General features: G+C 40.5%; 2 protein-coding genes across 2 annotated transcripts; both read right to left on the reverse strand.

The window, feature by feature from the left end:
• Positions 1-517: 517 nt before the first annotated feature.
• On the reverse strand, positions 518-6760 carry cacul1 (CDK2 associated cullin domain 1; the record flags this gene model as incomplete). The annotated part of the gene is made up of 8 exons (XM_080849408.1): positions 518-1898; positions 4179-4317; positions 4564-4653; positions 5184-5286; positions 5468-5563; positions 5711-5813; positions 5989-6115; positions 6322-6760. 8 exons carry the CDS (start codon positions 6758-6760, stop codon positions 1859-1861), a joined length of 1137 nt encoding a protein of 378 aa, XP_080705534.1. The 3' UTR covers positions 518-1858.
• Positions 6761-7045: 285 nt separating this feature from the next.
• On the reverse strand, positions 7046-14566 carry sirt1 (sirtuin 1). Its single transcript, XM_080848870.1, has 9 exons — positions 14189-14566; positions 12598-12726; positions 12088-12326; positions 11791-11943; positions 10842-10989; positions 10444-10523; positions 10167-10353; positions 9432-9950; positions 7046-9125 (listed from the first exon to the last, which is right to left on the reverse strand). Exons 1-9 carry the CDS (start codon positions 14517-14519, stop codon positions 8728-8730), a joined length of 2184 nt encoding a protein of 727 aa, XP_080704996.1. The 5' UTR covers positions 14520-14566; the 3' UTR covers positions 7046-8727.
• Between the last annotated feature and the right edge of the window lie 314 nt (positions 14567-14880).

A 14880-nucleotide genomic window follows, 5' to 3' on the forward strand; every position in this document is an offset into this window, starting at 1 on the left:
GCACACTGGTGGCAGGTTATTTTGGGGTGGCCTGAAACCATGTGCCGGGGGAGCGCCCTTCCTCATTGGCCAGGCACAAGCACTCGGTAAAGAGACTCCTGCACCAGAGGAGCACCTACGGTAGTCTGTCAAAAAGACTCAGCTCTACAGAATTAGACATGCCCTCACTGAGCCTGACACACTAATGTTAACACAGCAGATTACTGCTTTTGACTAACAGTGTTGTCACATAAACAATACTTCAAGGAAGTAGCACAACTTCTCAACATTCTGATAAACAGCATAATTCTGATTATCATAGCAGCCAAACAAACAATAAAGCAATCAAATTTCAATAAGATTCAAGAAGGCCCTGGTGTTCAGAGACTTACTGAAGTCATAACATACTGTACATGTTACCCCACAACTTTCCATTTCAATAAAGGCTGCTGGTTAAGAAGGATGTATATTGACACAGACATGAACTTTCAAGTGCGTTTAATTGAAACAAGTAGTCAAACTACACATGATTAGAACATAGGTGAGTCCACAACATTCTATAAAGAAAGCAATGGTTAGCAGTACTTTGGCATTGGATTACACCTAAAACAGTGCAAATACCTGGGGGTACTCCACCAAGTTAATTCGGAGTAAGTGGTAAACCTCCTAAAATGGCATACCTAGGGCTTCATTCTCCTAGAAAAATAAAGCCATAGGGCTCTTCTAATAGGAGGTTTACCACTTACTCAGGGTTAAGTTACAAAGGTTTGTCACTAAATCTTTTTGGAATACCCCCCTGAACACACAATTGACAGGGTTTTAAAACACAAACAAAAATCAAACACACAAAAAACAACATATCCCCCAAAAAAAATAAAAAAATAATGAATTTGGCAACCCAAATGGTAAGACACATAAATGAATACAACAAAATATAATTTCCTCCATCAATGATCAATACAACACAGTTTTCATATTGGATATCATCGGTCAAGAATGTTATATTCAAATCCCTGTTAGCTTATAGTGCCGCATACCGTGTAATCAATCTTTCACATGTGGCATGCAAGGACATTTGAACATTTTCACAACAGTTATGAACACTAATGCTTTTATCCGTCACATTTCCTGATATCACAGAGAATCACATTCTAAATGCTTTAACAAAAGTAAATGTAAAACAAGACAGTGAGTGAGGATGCATATATGCCGCAGTCCAACTTGCCCATCTTGAATGTCTGCTGATTTAGTTGATTTAGGTTCAAATTCTTTGAGGTATCTCGTGAGGAGGTATGATTTCTCAATACTAAGCCACAAAACATGTTGAAGACAAAGCTACTAACACTACAATTCTACTGCATTCAACAGCTTGCATACTGCTGTCCTAGAAATGTCCTTAATGCACTCGGTGGTAGTGTTAAAATAAGTATGCATAAAACACATTGCACAGATTGAACAAATTGAGTATGCACAAAACAAATATTACAATGATGCAGGGAATCCATAAATAAAGAAGAATTTGTTTTGGGGTAAACATAATTATACAAAAAGGCACACCTTTAACATCAGGACAAACTTCTTTTTGCTAAAATGGCAAATCATACAAATCATACAAATCATCATCAAAGGTAAATCAACCAGTTTTGTGTTGTGTTACGAGTCATCGGATCAACAATCCTAAGAATAACTGACAGGTATAGAGTGAGCTATCGTCAACTAAACGTTGACACAAGCATCTGAAGGATCGTCATGGTTAACATGATGTAAATTAGGTGATGCAGGTACAGTCTGTTTGGATAGAGAGGCCAGTGTGCTTCATCAACTCTTCTGAAATATGTACTTCTTTCTGAAAATGATTCAATTCATGTTGGGTGAACTGCTAGGATTCCTCACTTGCTCTCTTGCGTGACTGGTCCCCCCTGTGAAATGGCAAATTAACAGATCAAGACCAAATAACAGATACATTAAGGATAGGATTACATGACTAAGTACACTGGTTGGCAGCCTTATGACAAGTGAAAAAGGCTGGTGAAAAACTCCTTTTAATGTTAAGCAAATGTTGTCTTTACCCAGCAAATAAAGAAAATATAGAAATTCTATATGAGCTCATTACCATTCTATTCCGAAAGACATGTGTCATAATTATTGGCAGCCCTTCATTTTTCTAATTTTGTGCAACCCCCTTTTCCTATCAGTCTTCTCTTGTAATGCCCAATTAGACTTGAACACAAAAGAAGACATTTTCATCCATTCGTCAATGCACAATCTGTCCAGATCTTGCAGAATCCTGAGTCTATTGGATTTAGGTCAGGGGCCTAAGATGACCATGGCAAAAGCTTGATTTTGTGTTAATTTAACCATTTTTGAGTGGATATAGCCAGATTTGAAAATCAACTGATACTTCCTGGAATCGATAACGCCATGTATGCAAACACCATATTTTCCACCATATTTAACGCTTGGAATAAGGTGCTTTTCTTTGTTACTATCTTAATTTCCAAACCCACCTTTGTATTTAGAGTCAAAGAACTCAACACCCCTAGACGCTACCAAACTCTGTCATTCTGAAACTGTGGTGTATGGAGATTTATTTTTTTACTTCTTTGACCATCCATCTCACTGTAGGTACTGACAAAATATCCTTGCCTCCACCTCCATACAATTATGCTTGGTTCATACAATTAAACTTCTTAATGATTGCCCTAGCTGTTGATTGGAATGGAATTTTAAGTTGAGTCAAGCAGCTTTTTTTCTTGCATCCATTCCCTGATTTGTGCAAGTCAGCACATTTTTGCCTTATTGCAATGGAATGCTCTTGAATCTTTCCCGTGGTGGTGGATGACTTAGATATTTTTATACTCCAGTGAAAGAGGATATCATTGATGAATGATTCAAAATGTCCTTAACACCAAATAAATGGCCTGGCTCTAAAAGCAGATCTCTTTCTATTATTACAACTTAAATAAGTCAGTGAGAAGCCTTGTTTTATGCAAAGTTTGTGCATGTTTTTATTGCAGACAGTTTTGATGAAGACTGCCGGTGCACATGCTGTGTCAGCCCCCCCCAACTATCCAGTTGTACAGGGGTTTGGAAGCAGGTTCCTTGTTTCTTCAAAAAGGTATTCAGTTTGAAATGGAATGCTGTGTACAATAATGCACCCGATACATACCCGTTAAACTGATCATGCAAAAGTGATCTTATCAAGGATCTCTCGACTGCTCTACTTCACACACATGTCTCTTCTGCCCCCACCCCACCTACTGACAGGCCCTCGGCACCCACTGAAGTACCCTGAATAGCCCTTAGAACTGCAGACTCTTGTTCAAGTCTATTCAAGGGGTTTGTCTTGCTCACCATCCATTTATCCATCCAACCACCCTCATCATCAATTATGAATCTGGGGTCTTAATAGATTTAATAATTTCCTTTCAAAGCTTGCACACATCAATCAAAGCAGTCAATCATTTGTGACATCCTGCATAAATTATTGTTGGGTTTTCCTACAAGGCACTGGCCCTTTTGAAACTAATGTTTTCACTCGCATTTCCTTGCAGCACGTCGCAACAGCTTCATGAGTCACAGAGTTCTTGTTAAGAACAGAACAATGTTTCCTCCTTCTACACCTCTGTGGTTTAACCTCAGTTTTTAAAAACACATCTGCAGGGTTTTGACTCATCTGACTTTTACCCATTCCAGCCAATGAAACGAACATGGACACTCCTAATATCAACACACACCACAACACTTTAAACACCTTCCATGCCTGGGCTTCAGAATTTGAACCGATTCAAAACTGAAAACTGCAAGCAGACAATCCTGCCATTTGCAAATCAGGGCTAATATCGGGGTAAAAGTCTAGAACCACACCACGCCTTGGATCGGGAACCCCATGAAAGGAGGGAAAGAGGACGAGCAGCCCTGACAGGGAGAGCAACCCTACAGTCAGAAATCAAGACCATTATTTGATAATATAATGTCAAATTATATCATAATTGTCTGAGCTATTTCGTCCTTTTTAGCGTAGTAGTATTAGACGAACTAGAAATAACAGCCTTTTCTAGAAGTGTTGATCATAAAACAGGTCCTGAGGACTCCGCTCCCCAATATGTCAACATACAAGAACAAACAACTACAGCGATAAGTAATGTAGTCCAAGCGTTGTGATCAAGTGTTTGTGATAAGTGCAGCCTCTTACAGACCTGGGGAAACCCTTCTGAGAGAGCTCCATCTGCAACTTCTGGTCTTGGGCAGCGTAATCAGAAAGCTGTGACTCCACAGCCGGAGGATGGATTTGAGGAATAAATTGGGAAAAAAGAGCTGGGGCGAGATTGGACCATTCTGTAGAGTAAAGGAAAAGGCATTAATATCACGAAACAAAATACCACCTTACACTACGACTCATACATTCTATTCTAATAATTCACAAACACATTAGTATAAAAACTATACTACAAAAGTCACAAATCTTAACCTCTATTAGTTATAAAGTACAACAAATATGATTAAGAGCAAATCACAGTATCAAGTATACTATGTGTCTTAGTAAGAGCACTTTAAACCATTTTAGTATCTGTAGCCACTCACCTGGTCGAAGGGCATAGAGACCTTTCACAACATTAGCCATTGTTGATGGCCTGACTTGAAAAGGCATGGAATGGGCATTTTGGAGAAGAGCTAATGACAAAAGCAACACATTAATGCAGATGTAGAGGATGAAATAACCCTTCAAATAAGAACTACAAATGACTTCTGACACATCTGACTTGTTTCACATATAGTTACTATTTGCATTTTCTCATACAAGGAGTTGATGAGTCTGATTGCCCACACTCTAAGCTCAGTCTAAGTTCAGCACAGATCTCTCCAGCACACTGACTCTCCAACAGATTTATTAAATATATTGTTTTTCAAATAGCTGTTAAATAGATTCAAAAAGCTGTTAAATAGGTGTGTGTGTGTGTGTGTGTGTGTGTGTGTGTGTGTGTGTGTGTGTGTGTGAGTGTGTAGAGTCGTACAACATAAATCAGCATTTGAACAAAAGTACTATTTTGACAATTGACTCCAGTCACAGTTCTACATGCATTTGGATTTCTTATTATGATCAAGGTCACAATGTAGGCAAACATTGTCAAATAGTGACTGCTGATATGGTCGAGAGTGATAGGAGAATACAGTTGGAGGAAAATAAGGCACCATACACTTACGTATTAACGTGTTCACATGTTTCTCTGCAATGTGATCAGAGAAAAGCCTCATAAGGATATCCCTTAGGTCCTGGTTTAGCTTTCTTTCAATGTAAAACTTGTTCTACAGATCATAAAAGATAACAAGATGACACAACAAAAGAAACTCAAATGAAACTATATTGCATAAGATAATCTTGTGAGGGGTTTGTTCATTTCAGTGTGTTGTACATTTGACATCAAATACATTAATACCAACAAAAGAGATGCAGTAAAGGATTTCACAGTGAGGTAAAGTGAGTCACCATGTAGATGAATACAGGAACGATGCACTGCAGAGCCGCTGTGTACTGAGTGAGGGCAAGGTTAAAACTTTCAATGAAACCATCAGATGGAGTGCCCTGGTAAATAAACAAAATCATAATCAGACATGTCCATGTCAGGAATTCTCTGATTACTGACAAGTCATATATTCCTCTGGCCTCTGCATGATATACTGAACACTATGATTTTTACTAGGGGTAGAAATTACTTTAGAATTTCCTTACCAAGAGCTGAGCAGAAACCTGATCAAGGTGACCGGAAATTTTCCATACCAAATCATTGTAGAGTAGTTCTGAATGTTGCTGACATACACATTTATAGACATGGCTGGATGGAAAATGCAATACATGAAAATGTCAGTAAAACAAATGAATAGGCCCACATCTAACAAAAACACAGAGTGTGCGGTTAGTATTGTGTTGGCACACGCTACAAAAGAGAGCACTGTGTGAATTGTGATCCTACCTCTAATGACGTGAGTGACCTGAGGTAGAAGTCTTACCTGTATATCTGTTCATACGATATGGAATTGTGGTCGGAGGGGCTCTGAGTCAGCAGGTGCTCTATTGCACACTCCAGCTTTGGCCAGTAAATATTCTTATAATCATCTACAGTCATTGAATTCATTACTAGATGGAGACAAAAGGAGACATCTTGAGCGACCGGTAAGCATAACAAGTGGGCTAATGCTAACTGTGAGATCGGATATTAATTTCAGTAAAATTCAGAGTTCATGAAAACGTGGGCAAGAGAAAGAATAGGAGCAAGAATATAAATATGCTGGTCAGGCCATGACCAAAGGCAGCGAACGTTTTGGGGCATGGATCACACTTACAAAACTTTGTAGCCGAGTTGAGGGTTAGTTTGCCAGGCGTGGACGCCGAGGCGCAGGGACTGTCTGTGTCGCTTGTTTCGCTGCTGATGCTACTAGAATCCGAATCCATGTACCGTGGTTCTCGTCTGGGCGGAATGCCACCGCAAGACCCCGTAGGTTCTGTGCTAATCATGGGCGAGCAGAAAAGTTCGGCTTCATTTGACAGTTGTGCTCTCATGAAGGTGTAAGCATCTCTGGTGCCATCACGATAGTTGTGATTGTGGTCATCTAAACGCTCTTCTTCCATTTCCTCCATGCTGCATTTACCTGTTGTGGTCATGTAACGAAATGTACATTGAGTTATGTTTCTAAAACTGCTATATACAGTGATCACAATTTGCCATTTGCACAGCGACTTCCCTAGTACAGCCGATGGTGAATTTGCGACACTTTGCAGCATTCATTTCCGGAAAGGGGTTGGTTGGGAATTGTAGTCTTTTGTCTGACATATTTCATGTGAAATAACATCCCTTCCAGTTTTATTACATACAACACTTCAACGTATGTAACGCAAGTAGCTTACTCCCCCCAGAAATTATTTTGTGTATACCTACTTTACAGGTTAGGTAGATCTGTCAGAGTGGGTTTACGGATAATTAACTCGATTAGATCACATCATTGTTTTGGAGGTGTTTCAATATTCGTTTTATTTTTCAGAAATAAATGCATTAACATATCCTCCGAATCGACACAACGGCAACCTGACAGGTGTTGAAAAAGAGGGCAGTCTGGTCAGATAAAGAATTTAAAAAGGTTTACAGATAACAAGCCCTCAAATAATAACATTTGTGTTCGACAGGGCAAAGAAGTCCTACAACACAGAATACAAACATGTTGAAGCAGATACCATGACAAACAGAGTAAACAAACCAAAGCCGCTGACATAAAAACAGCTTCGGGTCAAAAACATACGGCTTGTAAAAATAATAAATTAAGAGTGCACTTGTTAATGCTTTAATTCTTTGAGGTCAAAATTGACAATCATATGGCTTGCTGGTTGGAGTTTATAGTCATGTTCATAAAGGCTTTATTTCAAATATAAAACATATCCTCTATTGTTCTGAAGAAGAAGAAAAAACGTTATGGACATCCATTAATTAGTTTGCAAGTGGATTATACACCTAAGAACGTAGGCTACTACTTACCTCACCGTATCCCAACCGTCCCTGCAGTGGTAAACATGATTTCACGTGTGTCTTCAACATATATACACATTAGCAATTCATTAAAGCCTAACAATGTTCTTTAACATGTCTGTATTATAACCTTGTGCTTTCTCGGGCCATATGCATGCTAACGAATCTAGTGGGTGCGGTGTCTTTTCAGGAGGTGAAAATGAAAATTAATTTGAAGGTCAAGATTAATTAAACCTTTTACAATTCATACGACCAAAGCAAAATGCGTTCACGTTTATAATACAAAAGGTTTCAGTAGGGACCATCCAAACTCTTGCGAACCATAAAAGCAGTCGCAACCATCTCATTGTTGGTGGCAGTTTTTAAGTTAACCGGAGAAATGTATTTGTTCTTTTTAGAGAACACCAAACTTGTCATATAAATATTCCTTTGAAACCAAAGTGCACCATGGCCAACGGACAGCTTATTAAATATGGTAAGGCTTCTGGTCAGGTAGACTTTCTTTACCAAAACATAAAACAAACACTCAAAAAACTGACATGAAAAACAACACTGCCAACGGCTTGCTGGCTGTCTGGGTTTAACAGGATTTGTTTCCCTAAAGAAAACAAAAATCACCTATACATTAACTGTAGAGGGTAGCTGCCAAATGTCACAATGCCACCTGTTTTGCTTCAAAATCTTTGAAAGAAATTCAAAGACAAAGCACTTTGGAGGGTTTAATGAAAATTCTTGTAGAAGTGGAAATAAAATGTTCTTTGGTCTACCTATATGTTCCCTTTAGTCATCCCATGTCTGTGTGAATGGCCAGTTCAAACTACACTATTCATAGCCAAGAACTACCCCATGAAACACAACTGCCCTACATCCAGAGAGATAAACAAATAAAATATAAAAGTTAAAGGAGTGACTTATCATTCAACAAGTTCCATATCTTTCATTTTAACTTCACTCCCTCATTCTCATATATTCTCCAACCATTCCTTTTTTGATGTTGAATACAAACTTGCATGCACCTACCTCAGATGGCATTACGGCCCCAAATGTGAATATGCACAGTGCAATCTGTGCAATCTTAACAGACAGGAAAAAAACTAAACAAAAACATGAAGGTGTGGACTTGGGGGTGGCAGGGACTGGGTACAAAAAATATATATAAAACGTACTTCAGTACAACAAAGACTTGCTAGTGCTTGTGGACATGTAGTTGAGAGAGTGTCTCCGTTGTGTGTTAAAGGTCTGTGGTGGCTGGGACATTCACAGCTGCTGTACTGTTTGTTGGAGAGCTCAGCGTGGTGCTATCGTGGGTTTGATTCTCTGGCAGTGTGTCTCTAAGGCTGTTCTTTTCCTGCTGCTGCTCTTCCTCCTCCTCTGCTGGTGTGCGGGCACTCTCTGAGTCACCCTCATCTTCCTTCTCGTCCTCGTCTCCCCTCTTGTCTTCGTCTTCGTCTCCCCCCTCGTCCTCGTCTCCCCCCTCGTCCTCATCTCCCCCCTCGTCCTCGTCTCCCTCATCGCTGCAGCAAGAGTCATCACTGTCGCATGAGCTGGATGTCTCGTCCTCCGAGTTTGAGTACACCTCGGCTCCATGGAAGATGTAGTGATTGGGTGCTTGAAATAGGTACTGAGAGCCTGTCAACATACAAATGTTTGGAGGTGGGAAAAGGTTAATGGTTCTTTATATCAATACTTATTCCACATGGCTTTTTTCTACAACAATAATTTGACCGAAAAAAATATATAATAAGAAGAATAGCCTTCAAGCCATATGTGGACTACTTATGTATAACATGTGTCTTATACCCGAGAAGAACTGGTCTGTTTAATCAATAAAGGACTAGCACTATCCACCCCTAAGGCTTCATTAACTGTGCACCACAAATACACAACTTCAAATCCCAGCTCAGTGGAGCACAATCAACTTAACAGAAGTCTTACTCTCAAGGCGTTTGCTGATTGGACTATGAAAGATTCTGTTCATCCAGCATCGCCGGCGAGCCGTGTCTTTTGCTGCTAAGGCCTCATCTTTCTGCGCGTCTTCTGAGTCTCTTGTGTCTGGCATCTTGGTCGCCACCGCGCTGGAGGACTGTGCGTTTGGACAGTGTTCTGTGGCTTTGTCTGCCGTCTCTGTTGTGTTTCTCTGTGTCCCCGTCTCATCTGGGGGCGTGGCGTCTGCGGGTGTGTGTGTGGGCTCCACGGCAGCCTGGACGTTGGCATCAGCGGAGGCGTCCTCGCTGGGCGTTGGCTCGGGCTGCGTGGGGGCTGGCCGTGGGGGCTTCTCGGTGATCTCCGTCAGTCTGGAAGGGGTGTAGCAGAGCTTTGCAAAGTCGGCACCCAGCCGGTGGCACAGCTCGTTAATGATGACATCGCAGTCACCCAGAAGCTCCACGTCAAAGTTGAGGTGCGGTAGCTGCTCCCGGTTAATCAGAACCTGAGGCACTGCATGTGGGATGGAACCTGTCACCAGAAAAGATCAGCATGACTTACATGATGACACAAGTCTCAAAGTGAGCAGAAAAATCACCACTGTATATAGTAGTTATAGTAATATACTCTATTTAGGCCAGGGTCACTCAACACATGCAGCTCTTGTGTTTGTTTTTTGGGAGTTCCTATATGCATACGATATTAGAAATATGATGTTCGAATAAGGGAACCCTTCTGAAAACATACTTGGTATAAGTGCCACGGGTCGCACTTTGAGAGAGGACCCAATGACAATGAGCAGGTCCACCTCATCCTTGTCTTGCTTCATTGCCCTGTGGAAAAATTCTGGAAGGTTCTCGCCAAAGAATACGATGTCCGGCTTCATGATTGCGAGAGGGATGTCAGGTGGACACCTTGGACATCGAGGGACAACCTGCAACAGGTCATGGTACTTCAGTCACACCAAAAATCTGTCATTATTGTACAACCATTCTGCAGCAAATGAAGACATCAGAAATCAAACCTGATTCAACACATCTTCAGAGATCACTTCACAGTCCACTTTGTATTTGCAGATGAGGCATGAGGCTGTGGCAAAGGAACCTGTCACAGAGATGGGGGGGGGGGGGAGTGAGCATGTTACAGCTGTTTCCTTTTAAAATGTGAAAGGTAGGACAGTCTATATTACTTTCTTATCTATTCATTTTATTGTATTTATTTTTATTTCTTATTCAAATTTCTATTCATTGTAATGTATGTACTTGATTCCTATTACCTTGCTTTTATAACACCTGCATTTCCCTCACAGGATTAATAAAAGTTTATCTATCTATTATATATCCCATTACAAATTTCTATTTTATAATGATTTTGAGAGCAGGAGGACCACATTTATGGCGCTTGCTATAAATGTAAACATACCGTGACACTGGATAATTCGTTGTACTCCTGCAACCTGTTCTAGGGTGTCAATGTTCTGTGTGTAGTTCCGCAGGAGCTTCTCCTGCTGGTCTAGCCCAGCTATGAATTTATGACACGGTGAAGGCTGGAATTGTCCAGGGTAGATCTCCTGCCAAAACAAAGTCAGGCAATCTTACATTAGTTACATGGCAAGGTAAGCCACTGTACAGCTTCATTATTCCTGTGTAGCTCAACCAGAAGACCAAGGATCTGGCAATATGCAGTGTAAGCGTTCAAAGAACAGCTGTTAGGCTGTGTATCAAAGCAGCGTCACAACCGAACCATCAGAATTCAATTGTATAATTATATTTTATAAACGTGACTCCAAAAATCATGCTAGAATATCTTATATTGGCATGGATCATCAGTTTAACACAGGCCTTTACAAGCCCAAATATTGAACACCAGAGCTGAGAGTCACCATTCAGTATGGCCTTGCCTGCACTAACATCTTTTGGCCAGCAGAGGGTCCTCGTAGACCTTAGAGGTGGATTGATTCTCAGAACAATGGGGCTTATATTAAATGTGACTGCCCACCTAGGGTGAGAAGAATATCCAGTTGATTACCATCAACCATCCTGATAACATGTGAAACTCACCCGCTTCTCAAGTTAATTTGTAGAAGAGCACACCCGCTAGATGAATTCACCTAAATGTACATACTTGTAGGCAGATATTTTCCCCCATCCATTACACCTTGAAGAAGACAATGATTTCTCAACTAGCAAACTATTTTCATTTGCCGCTTCAGAATTTCTATGGAAATACCTAATGAGAAATGGCCTTACAGAACCAGCAGGTAACCAGTCACATTTCTGCTCCACTGACAGAGAAACCTTCTCATCTCTGTTGTTTTAGATAGAACACATCAGAAAAAAACAGTAAATGCTCATATTTATTTGAAACGTACCTTGGCAAACTTGAAGAAAGGCCTTGGATCACGTCTGAAATATTCAATGTCAAACATTGCTTGAGGGTCTGGAAGATCTGGAAAATCTATTGCAAGTCTAGCATATATACCATCCCGAGATCGGAAATCAGGTATACCACAAGAAACTGATACCTGTTTAAACAAACAAAAAAAAAGATTAAAATATAGACTACAGTTAATTATCATTCTTCATGACACTGGTAAACTCTTAATATATTTGCACTTCAGCAGACACTTTCTTTGGTGGACCAAACCAAATGCAAGTCAGTAATGTACCCCTGCACCAGTTAGGACGAGGATCTTCTTGCTTTCTTGGAGCAACCTAACAACATCTTCAAGGGTGTTGATATCTTTCCTCTTCTTTCTTTTAGGTGGCTCAGAGATGTTAATGATGATTTGCCACAGGGTCATATCATCCAGATCGGGTGGAAGTACAGTATCAGGAAGCAAGTCTTTTAGGATTGTTCGAGGGTCTGTCTCCATCATGATGTGTTGCTGAATGAAACTGTAGGAGCCTGTTTGAAAACATGAAAATTAGACATTTCCTTTACACCCTCCACCGTAACAATCACCTTCAAGGATTTCTTGTCATTCTCCATTAATTATGTATTAGCAGCTTCATGATTAAACTTCACAACTGAAGGCTCAAACTGGCTTACACATTCACTGTTCTGGCTAACACATCCACACAGTGCGCTCTGATTTCATGCTCAGGTTTTACCCTAAGGTGAATAGCAGAGGATAGCATTGATGTTGTGTGCTAAGGTCTACAAACTTTCTTCATACCTATCTGAGGTCTGGGAGTCCAGTCACTGGAGCTTGCATGAGATGATCGATCATCATCGTCATCTTCATTACCACAGTCTGGGGAAGCAAAGCCATTCAGAGGAAGCCCATTATCAGGATCAACACACTCTGTTGACAAAGGAATTGAAAAAAAAAAACATTTATTTGTTTGTTTTGCATTCGGGGATGTGCCAACCACATACATCTTTAAAAAACAAAGAGTACAAATAATTTTTGGGCAACTTGAACCGTGCATGCAAGCTGTTCAAGAAGATATCTACTAAATGGTACATTATGTTGAAATCTGATGGGACACACTGCGATTGGTGCCAAAAGAGTGAGTTACAACTTCAGGGGGAACAAAATAAGTTTGTATTTCCAAAATCAAGACAATAAGAACGGTACATGCGACTTATAACAATAATAAGTCGCGTGTACCGTGGTTCTATCCCCTGGTTCTATCAAATGAGCAGTACATACAGTAAGGCAGGTTAAGCCAATTTAATGCAAATTCAATGGATGGTGGAAATTGTACAGATAACTACATCGGGTTCCAAGAGGGTGAGGGAATTAGTTTGTACTTCTCTAGTGCTGGTCGCGATATTCTAGGGACCTTTGCCATGATGATTTTGGAACCATTCAACGTCGCTAACGTAAGTTAGCCGCTTGGCCAACCGTGCTCAGTCATACCGGTTATCAGTTGTATTTACTATTTTAGTAGTAATTTAGTACTATTGTATATACTATTGCAAGACATGACTGGCTGTCATCGGTCTCCAACTATTTTCACAGGTATCCCAACCTTTCAGATTGCGATAGTTAGTTCCCTGACAACAAGTAAACTAGACAGGTAGTTCGAGTATTACGTGCAAACTCCGAAGTAACTATTGACATTAGAAAGAATCACTGCTTAATAACGGAAGCATGAGCATTACAATAGACAGTTACACCAAATGAATACTTAATTTCATAGGCATATTGCCTTGTCTTGCTAACTCAGCTGGTTATTCAGCCAACTTTAGTTCTTTGCGTCTCAGTGCACATTCAATAGTAGTACAAATTGTTCGATTTAAAAACCGGTTGTTGTACATGGTGGTAACTCTAGCTAACTTGTCTGGCAACCTTTGTGAAGTTTTCATTGACATTTGTTTCATTTAACTACGGTTGTATATGGCTAACGTTATCTAGCTACCGGGCTACCACCTAGCTGAGAGTAACATTACTGTAACCGCTAAATAAACGAACTGCTTTATCATTTGTGGTAACTTGTATTCAATATTGAATCAAACAGAAAGTCGATGTCTGAGCACTGTACAAAAGCAAATGCTTATAAATCGAATGCAGCTAGCAAGAGCTAGCTATGAAGCTGTCACTGTACAGCTATGAACGCAGATAAAAAATCCACAACACTGATGGCCAGGGGTGCTATTGCGATAGCGCGTTACTAATAGCTAGGTTAGCTATCAGCAAGCCAGCATTTTTCGGAAGGCAGCTAGCTGGCTGGCTGGTTTGCCAGTCATTTAGTGCATCACGGAAATGGCCCAAGTCCGCCAAAACTTGAAAGGCTTGCTAACTTGTTAACGCAGCGTACCTGCAAGCTCCTCATTCGGCCCAGACACCGAGGTCCTCTCAATGGGTAAAATATTTTCACCGGTCTGCGGGACCAAGAGCCCATTGTCTCCGCCTAGTGTTGCTGTGGCCTGTCTCACCGCCATCGCCGGCTCAACCTCCTCGTCAGACCGCGCTGGAATCGCCGCCGCCCAATTCTCTCCGGTGTCTGCTCCGCACATTCCTCGATCTTTGTCAACAATTTTAAGTCCACAGCCAGTCAACATACCAATCCTAGGTTTTTTAAGAACAGGCTCATCTAAATCAGAGATGCTGGTTTTAGCACTAACAAGAATATTCTCTCCGTCCGCCATCTTCAACTCTACCGAGCCGCTTTAATGGCCCAGTGCTATACAAATTCTTCCGTGCTCGACAGCTGTGATATTTAAATGGCGCATGTGACTTTCTCTTGCTCACCGCTAGTGTCCCTCCCGACTGCTTACGAATTACAGTGTCTACAATGTAGCCAATGAAAAATACGCCTGAATGATCAATCAAAAAAATAATCGCATACATAAAATAAAAGGAATTATCCAAATTGATAGATTTAAATGACCGTTCCAGTGACAGCTTACATTCAAAAGTGTTTAAAAGCTCGCCTTCTTAAACAGCATTGTCTAATTAGTGAACTTTTTTGAGGCAAACAAATATAATAATTGTTTTTCTATTTGATAT

The sequence above is a fragment of the Sprattus sprattus genome (assembly GCF_963457725.1).
Source record: "Sprattus sprattus genome assembly, chromosome: 12".
NCBI classification, from domain to species: domain Eukaryota; kingdom Metazoa; phylum Chordata; class Actinopteri; order Clupeiformes; family Clupeidae; genus Sprattus; species Sprattus sprattus.